Source organism: Oryctolagus cuniculus, chromosome 3, assembly GCF_964237555.1.
Source record: "Oryctolagus cuniculus chromosome 3, mOryCun1.1, whole genome shotgun sequence".
Lineage (NCBI taxonomy): Eukaryota > Metazoa > Chordata > Mammalia > Lagomorpha > Leporidae > Oryctolagus > Oryctolagus cuniculus.
Genome location: NC_091434.1, coordinates 120,510,224 through 120,532,963, shown reverse-complemented (window position 1 = coordinate 120,532,963; position 22,740 = coordinate 120,510,224). Strand labels below are relative to the sequence as shown.

General features: G+C 50.8%; 1 protein-coding gene across 1 annotated transcript in view; it reads left to right on the top strand.

The window, feature by feature from the left end:
* The window catches only part of ARHGEF4 (Rho guanine nucleotide exchange factor 4), a 214,391-nt gene that overhangs the window by 91,881 nt on the left and 99,770 nt on the right, over positions 1-22,740 (top strand). Inside the window, exon 2 of the mRNA XM_051848762.2 lies at positions 10,169-13,519. Coding sequence (XP_051704722.2) covers positions 10,169-13,519 — 3,351 coding nt within the window. The remainder of the gene's footprint in view (positions 1-10,168; positions 13,520-22,740) is intronic.

Below are 22,740 nucleotides of genomic sequence, written 5' to 3'. Positions count from 1 at the left end.
TACTGCTTTCCCAGGCCATAGAAGAGAGGTGGATTAGAAGTGGAGCAGGCAGGGCTGGCACTGTGGCTCACTAGGCTAATCTGCTGCCTGCGGTGCTGGCACCCCGGGTTCTAGTCCTGGTTGGGGCGCTGGATTTTGTCCCGGTTGCTCCTCTTCCAGTCCAGCTCTCTGCTGTGGCCTGGGAAGGCAGTGGAGGATGGCCCAACTTGTTGGGCCCTGCACCCAGGGCAGGCCGTAGCGGCCATTTGGGGGTGAACCAACAGAAGGAAGACCTCTCTCTCTCTGTCTGTCTCTCTCTCTCTCTCTCTAACTCTGCCTGTCCAAAAAAAAAAAAAAAAAAAAAAAAAAGTGAAGCAATTGGGACTGGAACCATGGCCCATATGGGATGCTGGCACTGCAGGCAGCAGCTTTACCCTCTACACCACAGCACCAGCCCCACACCATTTCTTACAAAGCTAATTTTTCTGTATTAAATTGCCTTTTAACCTTTGTCAAAAGTCAATTAACTACACTTAAGTGGTTCTAGCTGTAGTCCTCTATTCTGTCTCATCAGTACCAAGCTGTTTTGATTACTGTTGCCTTATAGTAAGTCCTTTTATAAAAAAAATTTATTTGTGTTTATTTGAAAATGAGAGAGAAAGAGAGAGAGAGAAAGACAGAGGGAGAGATCTCTTCACTGATTCACTCTCCAATTGGTTCAACAGCTGGAGCCAGGAGTCCACAGAACTCCATCCCTGTTCTCCCGCATGAGTGGCAGGGGGCCAAGCACTTTTTAGTAATGGTAACTCTAAGCCTTTAAAAGCTTTAAAAGCTTTCAGCTTTTTCACCCCTGCTGATTAAACAGCTGTGACGATGCAACAGCAGCATACAGATCCTGGATACACTTAGCTAGACTTACACCTGAGGATATCACTGTTGGCTATTCTTGCAAATCAGGGAGAGGGACCTTTTTTCTGCGAAGGGCCATTTGGATATGTACAACATCATTTGCAGGCCATACAAAATTAATAATTTAAAAATCAGCCTGCTATAAATTGACTGAATTTCAAGTCCCACCTGTGGTTGCCTCGGCAGGGCCAGACCCAATGAAATGATTCTGGGGGTCTTTCTACGACCACTAGACTGGCCGGTTCCCACTTCTGTTGTAAATGCCATATTTTTACTTCAAGTTCTAGTTGGCTACCACGAGGGTATAGTAATTCAATAGACATGCTCTGGACCTGGGGCCAGAAAGAAGCTCTCGTGTGCCTGTGGCTTCTGCAGACTTCTTCTGCCCCTGCCCTCCACATCATCTATCTGTCACTGTCTTCTATTCATGAATCCACTGACAAACATCTAAACACCCTGAGTTCTGCATGTGGTGGGAGCAGCAGGAGCCCCGCGAGCCCGGAGGAAAGAATACACCGGGAGTCACTTCCTTCACTTAAATAACAGACAGTTGCTTTAGTTCTGCGATACATTATATTCACAAGTTGGAAAGCTAAAAAAAAATCCGGTCTTTTTGTCTCCAGCAGCACATGTGTGGTCCTTACCGTTAAGTGGGAAATGGGCCTGGAAGTTGGAAGCACCTTAGGATAACCTGTTTGTGAAAGTGTTAAAAGAAAAATCTGGCCGGCGCCGTGGCTCAATAGGCTAATCCTCCACCTTGCGGCGCCGGCACACCGGGTTCTAGTCCCGGTTGGGGCGCCGGATTCTGTCCCGGTTGCCCCTCTTCCAGGCCAGCTCTCTGCTATGGCCAGGGAGTGCAGTGGAGGATGGCCCAGGTGCTTGGGCCCTGCACCCCATGGGAGACCAGGAAAAGCACCTGGATCCTGGCTCCTGCCATCGGATCAGCGCGGTGCGCCAGCTGCAGCGGCGGCCATTGGAGGGTGAACCAACGGCAAAGGAAGACCTTTCTCTCTCTGTCTCTCTCTCACTGTCCGCTCTGCCTGTCAAAAAAAAAAAAAAAAGAAAAATCTGTGGACAAATTCAATTTGACAGAGTTTACTCCTGCAAGGAGTGATTCCTGAATTGGGCGGCAGAGAGAGAGAGAGAGAGAGAGATACAAAGTTCATCTCTGGCAGCTTTTGTAGGCTGATGCGGAAGTAAGATAAAGAAAAGAGATTTGATTGGTCAGAATGGAAAGTTCTGATGGGCAGTCTCTACTTAGAAGTTAGTTGACTGAGGTGGGGTGCATTTGGCCTACTGGTTAAGGTGTCCGGGCCCCATATTGAAGGGCCTGGGTTTCAGTGTTGACCCCGGCTTCCTGCTAATGCAGACCCTGGGAGGCAGCAGGTGTTGGCTCAAGTCACTGGGTTCCTGCCACCAATGCAGGGAACTGGACTGAATTCTTGGCTCCTGCCTTTGATCTTGGACGCACTCCTGGCCACTGTGGGCATTTGGGGGGAGTGAACCAGTGGATGAGAGTGAGCTCTCTCATTCTTTCTCTTTCCCTGAGTCTATGTCTCTGTCTCCCAAAGTAGAATTTAATCATTTCTTAAGATACAGGAAATGTTCTTTAAAAAAAAAGTTGACAGTTGCTGACCAGTAAAGTGCCCAGTTTCATTTTACTGTTTACAGTGGGCTGGCTGCTCAGGCAGGAACTTAATGCACTGGAGCTACCCCAGTCTCATGGTGTCCCAATTAAAAATTTTTCACAATACAGAATGCTTACAAGATCATAGGCACAGTAAAACTGAACTGAGTCAGAGATGGACTCTGAAAAAGTGCATTTCTACGGGAGCAGGAGGGGCTGCAAGTGGAGATGTGTGTGCTTTGGTGGTCATCCTGTGTGGGGGACGGTAAAGGACTCTGCCCTTGGAGCTGGGGTGGGAGGTGAGCGCAGAGTGAGAGCCAGGGCAGGGGCAAATGCATGCGGCTTTGGACTTCACCCTGACAACCCAGAGGAATGGGTATTGCACTTGGAGCACAGAAGGGATGTACTCAGTTTTAGGTTTGGTTTAGAAGCTCACAGATGGGACGGCAGCGTGAACAAGGCTTAGAGGACATAAAGGAGAAGAGGGAAGTCAACCAAGCGCCCCCAGAGTGATCTCGGTACTGAAAGAAGCGACAGCCAGACCGTGACAAGAGCAGAACGGCAAGAACTTCTGCTGGTAGAACCACTTCCTGAAAAGCCCCCTCAACAAAACACCAAGAAAAAAAGTATACCATTCCTTTAAACATTTCCTCTTAAAATCACCCATTATTGAGTTCACAAAAAAAAAAAAAAAAAAAAAAAAAAAAAAGAAGAAGGAAGGGGCACTCAAAAAGTAAAAACTACAGTGCTAGAAAGAAAGCTCAATAGCTCCATGATCACGATGGATGATCATGGGATGAATTCTCTGATTAAAGGTGCTTGAGAGGGCGGGCAGTTGCCCCAGGGCCACATCTGTGTGCCTGGGTTTGTACCCTGGCTCTGCTCCAATTCCAGCTTCCTGCTAATGTGCACCTGGGAAGCAACAGGTGATTGCTCGAGTGGTTGGGTCCCTGAATTAGGTTTTCGGTTCTCAGTTTTAGCTGAGCCCAGGCCCTGCTTCTGCAAGCATCTGGGGAGTGAACCAACAGATGGGCTCTCGCTCTCGCTCTCTCTCTCTCTAATAAATAGATGAATACTTTTTTAGAAAAGTGATTGATAGACTGAATTTTGAGTCTGTTGGTTATGAAAAACTTCCTTGAGGAAAATAGAAAGATTGGAAACAAAAGAACAGAAAGAGATAAAGTAGGTGACTACTAACCTACAGAAAGCTAGCAAAGGTATATTAATACCATAGAAGATAGCCTTTATAATAAAAGTCTTTAATAGGGATAAATACAGTAAAAACCATTTATAGTAAAAGTATTTAATAGGATGAATACGGTAAAACCTTTTATTACCTCTAATAAGAAAAGAGCCACCCACCAGGAAGATGTAACCATTTTACACTTGTTTATGCACCTGTTAACACAATGCTGAAATATGTACATCAATGGTGGCAGAATTAACAGAGGAAATTGACAAAACCATAACAAGTGATTCCAACAGCAGAAAAAATGAGTGAGATTACTGAGGGCTTCAATACAGTCAACAAGCTTGATCCACTGACCACTCGTCAACCACTGCACTGGCGTCTTAAGATTTCAGATTCTTTTCAAACACTTGTGGGGCACTTTTGAGCTGGGACCCTGTAGTAAGCCCCATAAAGCCAGTTCCAGTGAATTTCAGAACATCAGTATCATACATACTGACTACAGTGTGATTAAAGAGAAATCAGAAACAAGCAGAAAACTAAAACGTACTCTTAATAAACCATGGGTCAGGCCGGCGCTGCGGCTCACTAGGCTAATCCTCCACCTTGCAGCGCCGGCACACTGGGTTCTAGTCCCGGTTGGGGTGCCGGATTCTGTCCCGGTTGCTCCTCTTCCAGTCTAGCTCTCTGCTGTGGCCTGGGAAGGCAGTGGAGGATGGCCCAAGTCTTTGGGCCCTTCACCCACATGGGAGTCCAGGGGAAGCACCTGGCTCCTGGCTTTGGATCAGCGCAGTGCGCCGACTGCAGCAGCCATTGAGGGGTGAACCAACGGAAAAGGAAGACCTTTCTCTCTGTCTCTCTCTCTCACTGTCTACTCTGCCTGTCAAAAAACAAACAAACAAACAAAAACAGCATGGGTCAAAAAAAATCATACTGAGAATTTTTAAAAATTAGACTTGCTGAGATAATGAAAAGACTGCATATTAAAACATGCAGCGTGGAACAGGAGTTAAGTTTAAAGGGACATTATATCCTCCAAAACTCACTTTTTGTTTTATTTTTTAAAAGATTTATTTATTTTATTTGAAAGTCAGAGTTATACAGCGAGAGGAGAGGCAGAGAGAGAGAGGGGTCTTCCATCCGCTGGTTCACTCCCCAGATGGCTGCAACAGCCGGAACTGTGCCATTCCGAAGCCAGGAGCCAGGAGCTTCTTCCGGGTCTCCCATGCAGGTGCAGGGGCCCAAGGACTTGGGCCATCTTCCACTGCTTTTCCAGGCCATAGCAGAGAGCTGGATTGGAAATGGAGCTGCTGGGTCTCGAACCAGAGCCCATGTGGAATGCCGGCACTTCAGGCCAGGGCGTTAACCCGCTATGCCAGTTTTTAAAGAGTGAAGTGGAGATTGAATGTAAACTGTGCTGCTGACAATTTGAGAAGGGGAGAGGAGAGATAGGGTGGGGTGGAGGTGGTGGGGAGGTTAGGGCCCTGTGGGAGGGAGATGAGTTCCCAGCCACAGCCAGGGAGGGAGGGAGTGGGATGCTGCAGGCTCCTGGACACACTTACTTATCATCACTCCGCCACACACTGAGAAAATTCACTTGGGCTCCCTTTCTTACAGGAGAAAAGGCCAAACCTCTTGCCCTTGTGTTTGAGGCCTGGCAACTGATACACTTATAGAAATAAGAGCACTAGCAAGTGTCAGGCCTGCAAAAAAATGGAAAGAATTTGCTTGCTTAAAAACATTCAAATTTGAGCCACACCCCACCTCTGAGCCTTAACAGAAAGAACATTTTTGCCTCCACATTCAAGGAGAAAGTGTAGCTATCCTTCAGCATCCACACCGGACTGGTTCGAGGATCCCTCCCTCTGGCCCCAGGAACCAAAGTCCACAGATGCTCAAGTCTTATACAAAATGGCCTCGTTTTTGCACAGACCCTACATACATTCTTCTGAATACTTTAAATCATCTTAGATTATTTATAATATCTAATTCAATGTAAATGCTATGTGTATAGTTGTTATACTACACTATTTAGATAATAATGAAAAAAATACCTGTACGTGTTCAGTATAGATGCCTTTTTTTATTTTTATTTTTTATTTTTATTTTTTTGACAGGCAGAGTGGACAGTGAGAGAGAGAGACAGAGAGAAAGGTCTTCCTTTGCCGTTGGTTCACCCTCCAATGGCTGCCGCAGCCGGCATGCTGCGGCCGGAGCATTGCGCTGATCCGAAGCCAGGAGCCAGGTGCTTCTCCTGGTCTCCCACGCAGGTGCAGGGCCCAAGGACTTGGGCCATCCTCCACTGCACTCCCGGACCATAGCAGAGGGCTGACCTGGAAGAGGAGCAACCGGGACAGAATCCGGCGCCCTGACCGGGACTAGAACCTGGTGTGCCGGCGCCGCTAGGCGGAGGATTAGCCTAGTGAGCCACGGCGCTGGCCAGGAGGCCTTTTTTTTTTTAAAGATTTATTTATTTAGAAAGTCAAAGTTACAGAGGAGGGGGTCAGGGGAGATCGAGAAAGAGAGACAGCGAGCGAGAGAGAGATCTTCCATCCACTAGTTTACTCCCCAGATGGTCACAACAGCCAGTGCTGGGCCAGGCCAAATCCAGGAGCCAGGAGCCTCATCTGGGTCTCCCAAGTGGGTGGCAGGCACCAAGCACTTGGCCCATCCTCTGCTGCTTTTCCTAGGCCATTAGCAGGTTGCTGGATCAGAAATGAAGCAGCCAGGGCACAGACTGGAGCCCATAGGGTTTGCTGGCATTGCAGGCAGAGGCTTTTTTGCTGTATCACAAGGCCGGTCCCAGATGCATCTATTTTTTGTGAATGTTTTTGATCTACAGTTGGTTGAATTCTCAGTTCCAGAACACATGGATGCAGAGGCCCACGTGTATTCTTTCTTCATAAGACTAAAATCTAATATTCATCTCAATCAAATGCTTTTCAGGGGTGGGCATTTATCCTAGAAGATGCCAGTTGAGATGCCTGCATGCCATAGCAAAGCACCTGTGTTAAACATCCGGTTCTGAGGATTGGCGTGGTAGCACAGTGGATTAAGTCTCCACTTGCAACATCTGCATCCCATATGGGAGTACTGGTTCGAGTCCCAGCTGCTCCACTTCCAATCCAGTTCCTTGCTGAATCACCTGGGAAGGCAGCAGAACATGGCCCAAGTAGCTAGGCACCTACCACCCATGTAGGAGACCAGGATGGAGTTCCTGCCTCCAGGCTTCAGCCTAACCCAGAGCCAGCCATTGCAGCCACTTGGCAAGTGAACCAGCAAATGGAAACCTTTCCCTGTCTCTGTCTCTCCCTCTCTCTATTGTTCTACCTTCAAATAGTAAATAAATCTTTTTTAAAAAAATGCTCAGCTCTGGCTCATGACTGAAGCTTCCCACTAATGCAGACCTCTGGATGCTGACGGCTCAAATAACTGGGTTTCTGTCACCCAGGGATCCCACTCCTGGCTTCAGCCTGGCCATCCACTGCTGGCATCCAGGGAATGAACTCATGAATGGGGGATCTCTCTCTCTCTCTCCAATAAATAAAATGATTTTTCAAGTACTCTTCATATTTTGGTATTTGCACACCTCAACAAACATTAAACCTGCTATTCCAGTGCTCTTGCACAGACCACAATAGTTTTGCAAACTGGAAGAGTTATCTCAGATTCTGTTTCCCCAAAGGCTTTTATTTTCTTTGAGACTGAGCCAGTCCTCTTGCCCAAATGCCTGGAACTCAAAGGCTCGATCCTCCCTCAGCAAGATGCCAGCCCAGGAGGCCAGCCCCTTGGCTGCCACCTCTCCTCCCTGGGGGGTGTCCTGGGTTGTGTCGCTGAGCAGCCGCCAGTCAAGAACGAGCCTTCTGGCATTTTAGTCGCCAGTGTCCTGATGGCTGTTGGTCATTTGGAACTTGGCACTTGGGAATTCTCTGGTCCTGCAGCCTAAGAGCCGTGATGCCGGATAAGTCAGGAAAAGTGATGTCAAACTCTGGCCAACACTGAAAGGGTTGCTCCGATGCCCCGCAGTTCAGCTCTTGGAGAAGTAACTGGGTTGCCAGGGAGCTCCCGATGCAGGCAGGAGCCGCTTAGCAGGACCTCGGGGATGGGCCTGCGGTTGGCCTTCTCCACGCACTGCTGAAGCCAATGTGCGCTTGCTTGCTACACAGTTCACTGTCTTGTCAAGGCATGCTCACAGCCTCATCCTGCTCGTCCCCACTTGACATGGGAGGTGTGCGAGACCCCAGGCTGCCAGCTGTGCCGTGCAGCCAGGGCAATCACAGCGAGTCTGGCTGTGGACCCTGGTAGCATCCAGCATCCCAGCTTCTCTCTGCTCTCGAACGTCATCACACAGCAAGCACACAGCCCCTCCTTTCCAGACGGGTCTTGAATGTGTTCTTTCCTATCCCCAAGTCCTTCCTGCTTTGCAACAGATCTGAAACAACAGCAAATCCTTCCTGATTCTCCACCTTGCCCCTTTGTTAAAAGCCTCCTCGCACACTTTGGTGTTCGTCCGTTATGGAGGAGTAAATGCCCTTGGACTTTGTGAGATCTCTTCTGACAAGTCCTGGGAAGCCCAGGTTGAGGAGGCTGCTGAAGGGAACAGCTTCTGTAGCAACTCTGTGTGGAGGAGCTTGGCCAGGAGTGGGGCTCACTGCTTGCCCACTGCTTGGCCTGTGGGGTTTTGGGAAGTCGGATAATCAAATGTTGTACACGGTGCTAGCTCCAAGTTCAAGACTTGGTGTGCACTGAGACATGTCACACAGGATGCATGAGGGATAGAAGGTGGATCCCAAGACATCCTGCACACTATCCATCTAGAACTCCAGAAAGACAAAGCTGGAGTGTGACGGGAGCGGGTGTGTAGCACAGCGGTCAAGATGCCAGCTGTGATGCCCCACATCCCACGCTGAAGGGCCTGGGTTCAATTCCTGGCTCCACTCCCAAACTGAGCTTCCTGCTAACGTGGACACTGTGTGTGACAGCTCAAACAGCTGGATCCCTACCACCCACCTGGGAGACCTGCTTGAGTTTCTGGCTCCTGGCTTCAGCCTGGCTCAGCCCTGGTTGTTACAGGTTCCTGGGAAATAAGCTAGTGGATGGAAAATCTCTCTTTCTGTCACTCTGCCTTTCAAATAAATAAAGTACATAAGTAAAGACAACTTTTTAAAAAGCAAGACTATGGGGGCCAGCATTGTGGCTCAGCAAGTGAGGCCACCACCTGCAGCACCAGCATCCCATATAGATGCTGGTTTGTGTGCTGGCTGCTCCAGGCAGAGTGGACAGTGAGAGAGAAACAGAGAGAAAGGTCTTCCTTTGCCGTTGGTTCACCCTCCAATGGCTGCCGCTGCCAGTGCGCTGCGGCCGGCGCACCGCGCTGATCCGATGGCAGGAGCCAGGTACTTCTCCTGGTCTCCCATGGGGTGCAGGGTCCAAGCACTTGGGCCATCCTCCACTGCACTCCCTGGCCACAGCAGAGAGCTGGCCTGGAAGAGGGGCAACCAGGACAGAATCCGGTGCCCCGACCGGGACTAGAACCCGGTGTGCCAGCGCCGCAAGGCGGAGGATTAGCCTAGTGAGCTGTGGCGCCGGCCTTGCTCCACTTCTGATCCAGCTTCCTGCTAATGGCCTGGGAAAGCAGCAGCAGATGACCCAAGTGCTTGGGCCCCTGGCATTCATGTGGGAAACCCGGAAGAAGCTCCTGGCTCCTGGCTTTGGCCTGGCCCAGGCCTCGCTGTTGTGGCCATCTGGGGAGTGAAGCAGATGGAAGACTTCTCTTTCTGTCTCTGTCTCTCTCTCCTCCCTCCACTGCCTCTATAATTCTGCCTTTCAAGTAAATAATCTTTTGAAAAAAGAAGCAAAGAGAAATGTGTAGCAAGGAGAAGAAAGTCTGTAAATACAGTTCTCTATCTTTTCTTCTTGTTCTCAAAGCTTTCTTGGGCATTTATAACATCCCAAAATGCATCTGCAATTTCAATCATTCTTTCGGCTTTCTTCCCTATGCCCTACCTCCCAAGCAAAGCAGATTCAGAAAACACTTCTGCGTCCAAGAGTGAGTACCTGCCAGGCAACTGCATAAGAACAAACAGAATGTAACGCAAACATATAAGAATTTGTTCTTTCTTGCTGAAAACATTAGCAAAGATCTGCTTTTCCCTGTGACTCATCCAACATATTTACACTTACTTAAACTGTACATGCCCACTCGTCCCAGTTGGACTTTTTAATAGGGTTGCTTTAACCAACCATGGGCTCCACCTTCTCCCTGCTGTTTGGGGTTGGCTTCCACGCTTGTTTTCTGTGTTAATGAAAGGTGGCTCTTCATACTCGCCTCCCTTCCTAGGGGCACATGGGGAGCTTAATGAGACGTTTCTGAGCCTCCCTGCTTCTAAGGAAGGCGGACGTGGTGTGAACACGCACACAGGTGCCCTGAGGCCCCTCTGACTCCTGTCTGCTTACCCTTCCAGGCTCCAGAGCCAGGTGCACCCTCACCTGGTGAAGGTGATGCTGAAGAGCTCCCCCCAGCCCCTGCAGAACCAGAGGAGCAGAGATGGAGCCGGGATGCTGACCACGACGACTTTGAGACACTGTCCCATCAGAGTGAAAGCCGATCAGACACAAGGACCGAGCTCTTTGAAAGCGCCTCTGATGCAGAGTCTCTCCTGGGTGACCTCGCGGGTGAGGTCTGCCTCCCTCCAGGTGGCTGCTCGGCAGTCCCAGCAACGATACCTCCTCAGGAGCCACACTTGACCTGTATCCCTTGGTTGGATGCAGAAGAGCTAGATTTGTCCCCTGGCTTAGGGGAAGAATCGCGCAAGAATGAGCTGCCAGCCTCTGCTGCAGTTACTGGAGAAGGGGAGGTGGAACAAGTTTGGGACTGCGTGACCAGCCTGGAGCGAGAGTGTGTGCTGGCAAGTGCTCTCCGACATGCAAGGTGCTGCCTGCAGAATGCCAAGGACGGCAGCAGTCCCCAGCCTGCACAGCGGGTGACCGCTCACGACACCAGGGAGCTCCCTGCTGTTCCTCTGCAGAAATCCAGGTCTGAGAGCTGTCTCAGCATCCCACGGGTCTGGCCCTTGCTACTCCAGTGCTGTGAACTTGGTCAGAGCTGGCCGCATATCCACAGCAGGCCTAGGGCACCAGTACCACCTTACAGAGGTCCACTGGACAACACAGCCCCTCTGGGAGCCAGGACAAAGAAGGGAAGTGTCCCCGGCACCACAGTGGTCCCAGACTTGCCCTGGGCCCAGTCTTGCTTTGACAGCCCCTGCCAGTTTCCAGTGTGGCCATCTTGCCTCCTGCACAGCAAGCTGCACCACAGCGTCCCGGAAAACATTGGTGACGTGGGCAGGGCAGTCCCAGGGCACCGCTGCCGGCACATGAGGACACTGAGCAGGGCTCATTCCACAGCAGGGTTTCCCTTAGGTTCCCCTGAGGAGCCCGTGGGGCCGAACTGTGCGGCATTTGGAGTTCATTCAAAGGAAAGGGCAGAGACAAGAGAATCAAGCACACCCAACGGCCTTTCCCCTGCGCCCACCCAGCTGGCTCACTCACTTCCCGCTTCCCCCAGGGGGCCTCCTCGCCTACAGAGCCAGTGCAAACCCAGTGGTTTCAGCTCAAGAAGGACCTCGCGGGACACGCCCTCTGCAGGTGTGCTGCAGGTAAACCAGCAGGGACAGGACTCCAGGCCGTGCCCGGTGGTGAAGCTCCGCCCAGGGGTGGTGGCCGGGCCCTTGGAGTGCAGGTCAGAACAGAGCCCAGCAAGCCGACCTGAGCAACCCCAGGGCCCTCGCCCTGCTGATGGCAGAGATACACAAAAGCACCTTCAGGGAGGAGCTATAGAGGCAGGAAGCCAAACCAGCGATGACGCATCCACGTATGCTCTCAGGGAGCAAAGAAAGCTGCCCCCCACCAGTGCCAAGTTCCCACACCACTGTAGCCGTGGCGGGACCCCCGCTTGGAAGACAGACCCGATGGGTGGCTTGGAAGTGAATGGCGGTTCAGAGACCCCCGAGAACTCCACGAAGTCAGCAGCAATAGTCACTTCCGAAGAAGCACAAGAGGCGTTGGTTCTCGACCAGCACTGCAGAAAAAATGCCTCGCTTGGTCGTTCTGAACTCGGAGCCCCTGACGGCAGCCCTGGGGATGAGGAAGGTGACCGGAAGCCTGCAGGGGACACCCGGCCCTTCACAGCCGGGGCCTCCAGTGGCAGGTGCACGCTCTTCATTATAGCTGTGGAGCATAAAGGCCTTCAGGCCACCACGAGCAAAGCCGGGCCTCTGCCCGGAACACAGTCCAGAGGCTTTACGGAGCAAAGAGAGCCATCCCCCGGCAGGACCGGCACGACCCCCTGGGGGTCCCCTGGGGACAGGAAAGCAGCACCAACGTGTAGCACGGAGGGTGAGCTGCCAGCAGCCCCCGCATTGGGGGCAGGCGATGGGGCTCTTCAGCGCATGGCCCAAGCCACAGAGCTTGGAGCTCTGGTCCCTCAAGCCGATTCGCGGGAAACATTAGGCACAGAGGTGGCCGCGGAAGAGAACTTACCTGGGGAGAGCCAGAGCCCCAGGCCTGAGGATGCACACCTGCCTGAGGGCCCCAGGCCGCCGAGCCCTGAGCAGGACGTGGTGGACGCGGAAGAGAGCGCCGGCGTCCTAACCCACGAGGACCACGAGGCCCGCGCCCACGCGCTGCAACCGGCGGGAGCCCCCGGCCAGCTCCGCAAGGCCGCGCAGGAACCGGGGAAACGCCTGGCGTTTTCCAAGGTGACCTCCTTTAGGAAAGGCAGGCCCGGGGCCGCTGAGAGCCCGGAAGGCGCCATGTCGGCCCGCGAGGAGCTCCACGCGGAGAGTCCCTTAGGGACTGGCTGGGACCCGGCCTCTCGGGAGCACGTGGGCGACAGCGCGTCCGCCGAGCCGGGCCCAAGGTTGGCAGCAGGCGGCGAGGCAGACACCCCAAGGGAACTCGGCGGCAGGAGCCCATCCTCAGAGAGCTGCCACGCCAAGACACTCAGAACCACTGAGAAAAGGCTCAGGGCGAGGCTGGCCTTGGCTCAGAAGACCGTGTCCCATTTTTTCGAGTCCAGAGTTTCCGAGAGGGAACGCACACGGGACCGGCCTCCAGCGCCTCTCAAGAGCGAGGACAAGCGCCGGCCGCGCCAGAGCTCCTGGCGCGTGTTTCTGAGAAGCAAAGGGCCCCCCGAGGTAGGTCTGCTTCCAGGATCAGAGCCCCAGGAGCCCCCCAGCCCCTCCACCGCCAAGCCCGGGGGCCGCTGTGCGGGGCAGGCCGAGGACGCCGACGGTAGTGTGTTCGAAGACCCCTGGACACCCCCACGCACCCCTGCGCCTTTGGCCTCGTCTCCCGGACTCAGGAGGAAAAGTGAGCCGGCCATCAAGTGTGCCGCACCCCACAATGGTGGCAGGTGCCTGTCCTCAGGCGCCTCCCCTCGGGCCCAGCAAGCGGGGATCAACCGCAGCCTTCCCTCCAGCTCTGCCTGCTGCCTAGCTTCTGAAGACCAGGCTATGCCCTGCAGACCCATGAGCCCCAAGCCCCGGAGCCCCCGGCCAGGCGTTCAGCGAGGGGACCTGCGCTACACTGGCAGGGGCAGTGCCATCTCCATGGTTTCTCTGGGCAGCTACAACGACGTGCACAGCACCGCGGATAACTCTGGAAGGCTCAAGTCCCCCAAGGCCCGGACAAGTCTCCTGCTTTCTCTGCAGACGCTTACTCACGACGTTCAGAACGAAGAGTGTGCGAGGGGAGCCCCGCGTAACCCCGGCCTGACTGTGGGGCCCTCGCTCCGGGACCTTCCTGGAAGTGAGGTGAGTGACCTGTGAATGGTGCCAACCCCTTTGGGCATCCCTGAAGGCATGAGGAGGAGGGAATGGGGCCGGCATTGCAACTCAGCGCGCTTTAAGCACTACCTGCCATGCTGGCATCCCATATGCACACTGGTTCAAGTCCCGGCTGCTCCACTTTTGATCAAGCTCCCTAATGCGCCTTGGGAAAGCAGTAGAAGATAGCCCAAGTGCTTGGGCCCCTGCACCCACGTGGGAGACCTGAACCAACACCCATATGGGATGCTGGATGCTGGCACTGCAGACTCCAGATACTCTGATTTCTATGTATCGGGACCCTTGGGACTCATCTCCAGTTATTCTGAAATGCACGAATGAGTCCCGCTGCCCTCAGAAGGAGGGAGCTTTTTAGAAATTCCAGAAGTATTCTGAGGACAGTGAAAGGAAGCTTCCCTTCTCTCCTTCAGACAAAGTGGCATTCCTGCCCCCAGCACCACGCAGGCATGCAAGGTGTAAGGACACAGCAGCCATGTGCAGGCCATGCCACACTCACTGCCAGGGTCCTCTGGTGCTGCCCCCTATCCCTACGTGTCCCCCTCTGGCTGGTGTCAGCGACCCTAGGTGCTGCTCCAGTGGGCCTCCTGTCCCAGAACAGATGCAAAGCCAGGAGAACCCTAGAGTTAACTGCAGGCCCCAGTGGGCAGCAAGGAGAGGCGGCCCTAGAGGAGGAGGGGTCTCCTGGTGGTGATGTGATACCACGACCCTGGAAGTAAACAACATTATTTTTATTTGCTTATTTGGAAGGCAGAGAGTCACAGAGAAGGAGAGACAGAGAGAGAGAGAGGTCTTCCATCCACAGGTTCACTACCCAAATAACCGCAGTGACTGAGACTGGGCCCGGCTGAATCCAGGAGCCAGGAGCTTCTGCCTGTTCTCCCACATGGGTGCAAGGGCCCAAACACTTGAGCCATCTTCTGCTGCCTTCCCAGGTGCATTAGCAGGGCGCTGGGTGAGAAGTGGAGCAGCCAGGACTCAAACCGGCGCCCAGGGATGCTGGCACTGCAGAAGGAGGATTAACCTTCTATGCCACAGCACCGGCCCCAACAGACTTTCAAACGCCATCACTACCAGCTCAAGTTTGCTGCCCCTTCTTCACTTCACCTATTTCCTCATCTCTTAAGGAGGTTAGGGCTTTATTTTTTTTTCTTTTCAGCTAAATTACTGTTATTAAACTTTTTTTAAGTCAAATAATTACAGCAGACATAATTCTGATGGTGCTTATGTCAGGGCTCTCCAGAGAGACAGACCCAACAGAATAACAGAATACACAGATGGATGTGAGAGGGGATTTATTAGGGGAGTTGGCTCATGCAATTATGAAATTGCACAACAGACTGTCTGCAAGCTGGAGACCCTGGTGTGATGACAGCTTGGCTCAGTCCAAGTCCCAAAGCCTCAGGACCAGGGAAGTGGATGTTGTGACCCTCACTGTGAGGCTGAGGGTCCGAGAAGCCAGGCAGGGGGCAGTGTTGGTGTGCGTCCCAGAGTCCACATAGAGCCTGGAGTTCTGATGTCCAAGGATAGTAGGAGAGTAGTGTATCCCGAGAGAGATGGGGCGGGGGTGGAGAGAGAGAGAGAGGGAGAGAGAGGGAGGGAGAGGGAGGGAAAGGGAGGAAGAGGGAGGAAGAGGGAGGGAGAGAAGGAAGCCCCATTTTCTGTGTTCGCCCCATCTGGCCCCCAGCCTGCTCTAGGGGCAGATCCTCCCATCTCATCCACTTGAATACATGTGCTAATCTCCTACAGTAACACCCCATCAGACACTCCAAAAACAATGCTTTACCAGTTCTCTAGGCATTCCCTGTTTTTTTGGGAAAAAAATAACTTTTTTTAAGATTTACTTATGGGGCTGGCATTGTGGCACAGCAGGTAAAACCGCGGCCTGTGATGGTGGCATTCTGTATGGGCACCAGTTCGAGTCCCGGCTGCCCCACTTCTGATCCAACACCCTGCTAATGTGCCTGGGAAGGCAGAGAATGGCCCAAGTGCGTGGGCCCCTGCACCCGCATGGGAGACCTAAAAGAAGCTCCTGACTCCTGGCTTCGGGCCCAGCGCCATCCGCTGTGGCCATCTGGGAAGTGAACAAGGGGATGAAAGGCCTCTCTGTCTCTCCCTTTCTCTCGAACTCTTTCAAAATAAAGAAATCAGTTTTTAAAGTCCTTTTAAAAAACTCCTATCCATCAGAGTACTGTAACATGTACTTGCACTCTCTTTCATTAATGTCCCTTTCATAAATAGGGCTTAGAGAGGGAGATCTGGAGCAGCGGGTTCCACAGAGGAGTCACACATATATTGCTCTGTATCGACTGGGGTAGGGAACCTTTTGCTGCAAAGGGCCATGTGGATATTCAGAAAAATATTTGTGGACCATACAAAATTACCAACTTAAAAACGAGCCTGTGGATGTACTGAATTTCGAGTCCCGCCTGTGTAGCCTTGGCAGGGCCAGACCCAAAGTGATTTCACCGGCCTTATACGGCCTGTGGGCTGAGCGTTCCCCACCCCTGCCCTACAGCCTTCCAGTGACTTCTATTGTTCTCTACTTGGAAGCTGCACAGTATTCATAGCACAACTATACTGTAGTTCTCCAACAATTCTTCTGTTGATTGACATCACGGTACTTTCTCGTTTGAGTAATTATACATAATGCTGCAATAGCAACCTTCAGCACATGTCTTTGGGTACTGATGCTTTTGTTTCTGTAAGATATACAAGAGGCACTGGACCATCAATGGGTATCGTATTTATGGTAGATATGGGATTACTTTCTGAAATAACTGTGGCAGTTGACAGTAACATATACGAATGTCCATTTCCTGACACTCTTGTCAACTTAGTTGCTGATCAACTTTTTAAAATTTTGAACACTCGATTCAAAAATAAAGACATTACAACATCAACTCATGAGGCCAGTGTTGCAGGTAGCAGGTAAAGCTGCCACCTGAGATACCAGCATCCCATATGGGCACCGTTCCATATCCCAGCTGCTCCACTTCTGATCTAGCTCCCTGCTGATGGCCTGGGAAAAGCGGTGGAAGTGTTTAGACCCAAGTGTTTGAGCCCCTTGCCACCCATATGGGAGACCCGAATAAATTCCTGGCTCCTGGCTTCAGCCTGGCCCAGCCCCAGCTGTTGCGGCCATCTGGGGAGTGAACAAGCAGATGGAAGATCTCTGTCTCTCTGTAACTCTTTCAAAATAAATGAATAAATCAAGTAGCCAATGAAGACTTGGCAAGAACTGACAAGCTTTATACAACAGGAAAACAAACATTCCCAGAGGCTGTCCCCATGTTCACTTGGGTGCTGGGCACGGGATGGAGCAGGTGCAGTGGGCCTCGGGCAAGTATCTGCACAGCCTGCATGAGTCCCAATAAGCAGTAAGTGCCAGGGGTGGTTGCCAAGTGCCCAGCTTAAGGCAAGGCAGCATGCTGGTGCTTGGTGTTAGTTCCTAGTCCTATTTCCCTTTCAGATCTTACTGGAAAGCAGGAAGGCACAGCATGTTTTCACATCAGACCAAACACAGGTGAACACCAGATACACAGGGAAAAGGAACCACTGGGAAAGAGAAGAGAAAAGCTGGCTGTCCCTCCAGAACCCTAGCTGCTAATGGAACATGAAACTCCCCTTAGAGTTATGAGTGCTCCACCTTGTGGACATTTCTGGGAGAGCAGGCTGTGGTTTTCAGGGTGCTTTGCAGGGAATTCAATCAGCATTCCCATTTCTTGCTTTTAAGAGCAGCAGCTCTTTTATTCCAGTACCTCAAGTAAACCATTCTTCACATTTCATTCATTTTCTTCCAGCTTTGCTTTCTATAAACAAGCTTTATCTATTTAACGCAGTTGTGATCAGACCGTCTACGGAGGTTTTAATGTTCTATTTTACATCCCACCATTTCTTTATTTCAAGCCTTCAAGTTGGGGGGGGGGGGAGAAAGTCATGAAAGTGTAATACATAGATTTATAAAAACAGAGTAACCTGCAACCAGGTCAAGAAATACAAGAGGACGGTGTTGTGGCACAGCTTGCGATGCCAGGAAGTGTATATAGAAAGCCAGTTCAAGTCCCAGCTGCTCTGCTTACAAAGCAGCTCCCTGCTATTGTACCTGAATAAGAAGCAGAAGATGGCCCAAGTACTGGGGCCCCTGCCACTCATGTGGGTGACCCAGATGGAGTTCCTGGCTCCTGGCTTCAGCATACCCCAGCCCCAGCCATTTGGGGAGTGAACCAGCAGATGGAAGATCTCTATTTCTGTGTGTCTCTCTCTGTCTCTCCCTCCCCCATCACCTGCCTTTCAAATAAATCTTTTAAAAAAGACCTACATCTCTGTTTCTTCCTCTTTCTGTAACTCTGCCTTTCAAATAAACTAAATAAATCTAAAAAGAAGAAGTACAACAAAAACCCACCCACCCACCTTCCCCTTCCTGCCTTTCCTCCCCTCAGGCTGTACTCATTATGTAAGATTTCATGATACTCACTCTCCTCTCATTGTGATGTTACCACCTCATTGTAGAACCCCAGTGTTAAGTGTGGTGGCCTTTTTTTGATTTTGAGCCTCATCCAGTGAAACCTTATACAGTCCCTTAAACCTCAGTCACTGGCTTTCCTAGCTGCCTTCCCTGGCTCTATGTAGTAAGACTCATGCTGTGCTGTGTCTGAAGTCCTTTCATTTTCACCACCGTGCGGGGTTGCTCAGAATCACTGTCACACCTGCATTTCTCAGTGGCTGTCAATGGATGTGGGAACTGCTGTGGACGGCGCTGCATACGCATTCATGCACATGCACCTGCCTTTCTGTTGGGGTCATCCCCAGGAGTGGACTTGCTATGCCCGCAGAGGGAGGCACAGCCTCAGTTCTACTAGGTGGTGTCAAGTTATTTCTCAACAGTGCCTGAAGCAGTTTACTGTCTCCTATGGGGTGTTTCCCTTGACCCACATACTCGCTAGCACCTGGTGAAGCCTGTCTCTTTCATCTGCTAGGTCTGAAGAGGTATTTCACTGTGGTCTTCATTTGCACCGCCCTGATGTCCACCAAGGCTGGGCACTGCCTGACATGCTCACTGACACTGAGGGTGCCAGCTTGTGGGATGTGTCTGCCTGTCCTGGCCGCTTGTCCATGTGTCTGTGGGGTTATGTTTTTCTTGCTGACTTTGGATACAGTCCCATTGTTGGTTAAATGTGCCATAAATATCATTACCTTCCCCCTTCATTCCTAAATCTTCTGATAAACAGAAGTCTTCAATTTTCATGTTGCCAAGCGTTTTCCTCTTTTCCTGCCCTGGGGTGACAAAGATAATTCCCTAAGTTGCCGTTGAAAAATTCTTTCCCGGTCTGGCAGGGACCTAAAGCTGGCTCTGCATTCCCGTGGGCTGTGTGTCCGTCCTTTTTTTTTTTTTAAAGATTTATTTACTTACTTGAAAGTCAGAGTTACACACAGAGAGAAGGAGAGGCAGAGAGAGCGAGGTCTTCCATCTAATAGTTCACTCCTCAATTGGCTGCAACGGCCGGAGCTGCGCTGGTCTGAAGCCAGGAGCCAGGAGCTTCCTCCGGATCTCCCACACGGGTGCAGGGGCCCAAGGACTTGAGCCATCTTCTACTGCTTTCCCAGGCCATAGTAGAGAGCTGGACTGGAAGTGGAGCAGCCGGGTCTTGAACCGGCGCCCATATGGGATACCGGCACTGTAGGCCAGGGTGTTAACCCACTGTGCCCCAGCGCCAGCCCCGTGTGTATTCATCCTTATGCCAACACACGGTCAGAATTCACTGGGCTGCACAGGCGTGTGGCTGTCTCATTGCTCACATTCTCACCTCGCTTTTCTTCCAGGTCACAAATGTTTACTGAACGCCAGCTAGGGGCCGGGCAATATTCTAGGTGCCATGGATACAATATTGAGTGACACAGAAAGACAGCCGTTCTCAAGACAGGGGTAGGGAGGACTGGCACTGTGGCTTAGTGGGCTAAGCCTCCACCTGTGGTGCCAGCATCCCATTCAGGCACTGGTTCATGTCCTGGCTGCTCCTCTTCTGATCCAGCTCTCTGCTATGGCCTAGGTAAGCAGTGGAGGATGGCCCAAAAGCTTGGGCCCCTGCATCCATGTGGGAGAACTGGAGAAAGCTCCTGGCTCCTGGCTTTGGATTGGCCCAGCTCTGGCTGTTGCGGCCATGTGGGGAGTGAACCAGCAGGTGGAAGACTTTTCTCTCCGTCTTTCCCTCTCTCTGTAACTCTATGTCTCAAATAAATAAATAAATCTTCAAAAAGGGGGGGGGGTAGGGCTAAGGTGAGCAAAATAAATGAGATCATCTCAGACACTGACAACTGTGAAAATCTGAACACAGACCTTTAAAATCAAAACATAAGATACAGTTAAAGGGCCTGAGTGGGGGCTCCCTGGGCATGGATTTGGGGTCTGACATAAGGCCTAAGTCTGGAGTGATGATATTCCTGTAAAGTGAAAAATGTGCTAAGACCCAGCCCAGCAGTGCAGTAAGTGGGAGGACTTCCTCAGCACAGCCATCCCCATGGAGGTCTCACACTGTAAACCCACTCTTTTCTGTTCAAATATTTAATTTTAATTCACACATAGTGAATGCACATATTTATGGGTTACAGTGTGACATTTCAGTCCATGTATGTAACGTGATCAGATGAGTGAACTGGCATTATGTGTCACTTCTGACAATTATTTCTTCATGTGGGGAACACAACAAACTCCTCCCCAGTAGCTACTTTGAAGTATTGAATTAATTGTTCCCAAACGTAATTACCCTACTGGCTCATAGAACACCAGAAGTTACTCCTCCAAGTCAGCACCACCCAGGACCCATCAACCATCCTCTCTCCATCCATCCCTGCCCCACCCTTAACAGGCTCTGCCAGCCACTATTCCATTCCCTGTGCCTGAGAGAGCACCTTCTCAGCTTCCACGTGTAATGAGAACATGCATTATTTGTCTTTCCATGCACGAAAAGCTCATCCATGTTGCTACAAATGACAGAATTTCATTCTTTCATGGCTGAATATTCCAGTGTGTGTGTGTGTGTGTGTGTGTGTGTGTGAGAGAGAGAGAGAGAGAGAGAGAGAGAGGTTTATCCTTTTTATCCTTGCAGCTGTCAACGGGCATCCTTGTGATTCTGTATCTTGGCTATTATGAATGGTGCTGCAATAAACATGCTAGGGCAGACATCTCCACAGCACGCAGATTTCAAGTCCTTTGCATATATACCCAGTTGTGGGATGGCTGCATCATAAGGCAGTTCTGTCTCTGGGTCTTCAAGGCCCTTCCTTGCTGATTTCCATCACAGCTGCTGTAATTTACATTCCCACCAACATTGCAGGAGCGATCCCCTTTCTCTGCATTCTCACTGCACCTGTTCTCTTTTTGATACTGCCCATTCAAACCAGGGTGAGACAATATCTCATTATGGTTTTAATTCATATTTCTTTAATTATTATTACTGAGGCTTAACACTTTTTTCATATACTTTTTGGCCACTGATATATCCTTTTTGAAAAAATGTCTATTCAGGTCATTTTTCATCAAATTAGTTGCTATTTTCCTGTTGAGCTGTTTGACTTCCTTGTATATTATGAAAATAAATCTCTTGCCAGGTAAATAATTTGCAAATATTTGCTGCCATTCCGTAGAGAGTCTGGTTACTCTGCTGGCTGTTTTCTTGGCTGTACACAAGCACTTAAATTCATTGTAATCATTTTGCCAAATTTTGCTTTTACTGACTGTGCTTTGGGATTGTTTAAAAAAAAAATCAAGGCCGGCGCCGTGGCTCAATAGGCTAATCCTCCACCTTGCGGCGCCGGCACACCGGGTTCTAGTCCCGGTCGGGGCGCCGGATTCTGTCCCGGTTGCCCCTCTTCCAGGCCAGCTCTCTGCTATGGCCAGGGAGTGCAGTGGAGGATGGCCCAGGTGCTTGGGCCCTGCACCCCATGGGAGACCAGGAAAAGCACCTGGATCCTGGCTCCTGCCATCGGATCAGCGCGGTGCGCCGGCTGCAGCGGCGGCCATTGGAGGGTGAACCAACGGCAAAGGAAGACCTTTCTCTCTGTCTCTCTCTCATTGTCCACTCTGCCTGTCAAAAAACAAAAACAAAAACAAACAAACAAAAAAAATCAAAAACCTTCACCCAGACTTTTGTCCTGAAGCATTTACTCAACTCTTTTCCAAGTAGTTTCAGAGTTTCTGTTCTTACACCTAAGTCTTTATCCAGTCTGAGTTAAGGTTTGTATGTGGTGAGAAACAGGGACCTAGTTTCTTCCTTCTGCATAAACATATCCAGAGTTCTCAGCATCACTTACTGAGGAGACTTTCCATTTTCTAATGCGTGACCTAGCTGCCTTTGTTGAAAACCTGACGTCTATAAGTAGGTGGATTTACAAAGGTACATGAAAAGGTTCACGGAAAGTGTAATTAAAATATATTTTTGGTGCAAAAATTTTTGAAGTCCATGCATACTTTTTTTCATGATAACCCATTGTCCATGACCTTTAAATATTTTTCTAGTAACAGTAATTGTACATATTTATGGGGTACAGTGTGATATTTCAATACAGGTATACAATGTGTAATGATCAGATTTATGAGACTGGAGACTCTTCTGTTTGCTCATAAAATATAAAAAAAGGTACTGTGGGGGCCGGCGCTGTGGTACAGCAGGTTAACGCCCTGGCCTAAAGCGCCGGCATCGCATATGGGCACCGATTCAAGACTTGGTTGCTCCACTTTCGATCTATCTCTCTGCTACGGCCTGGGAAAGCAGTAGAAGATGGCCCAAGTCCTTGGGCTCCTGCACCCGCATGGGAGACCTGAAAGAGGCCCCTGGCTCCTGGCTCTGGATCGGCACAGCTCTGGCCGTTGTGGCCAACTTGGTGTGAACCATTGGATGGAAGACCTCTCTCTCTCTCTCTCTCTCTCTGCCTCTCCTCTCTCTGCATAACTCTTTCAAATAAATCTTTAAAAAAAGGAGGGGGGGTACTATGAACCACAGTCACCTCACTGTGGCTGCCTAACAACAGGAACTTACCCCTACTATCTAACCCTGTTGCACAATCTCCCTCCCTGCCCCTCACCCCTTCCAGCCTCTCATAATCACTATTCTACATTCAGATTGAGTTTTTGTTTCCCACATATGAGTATCTGTCTTTCTGTGTCTGGCTTATTTCACTTAACATCCACTTCC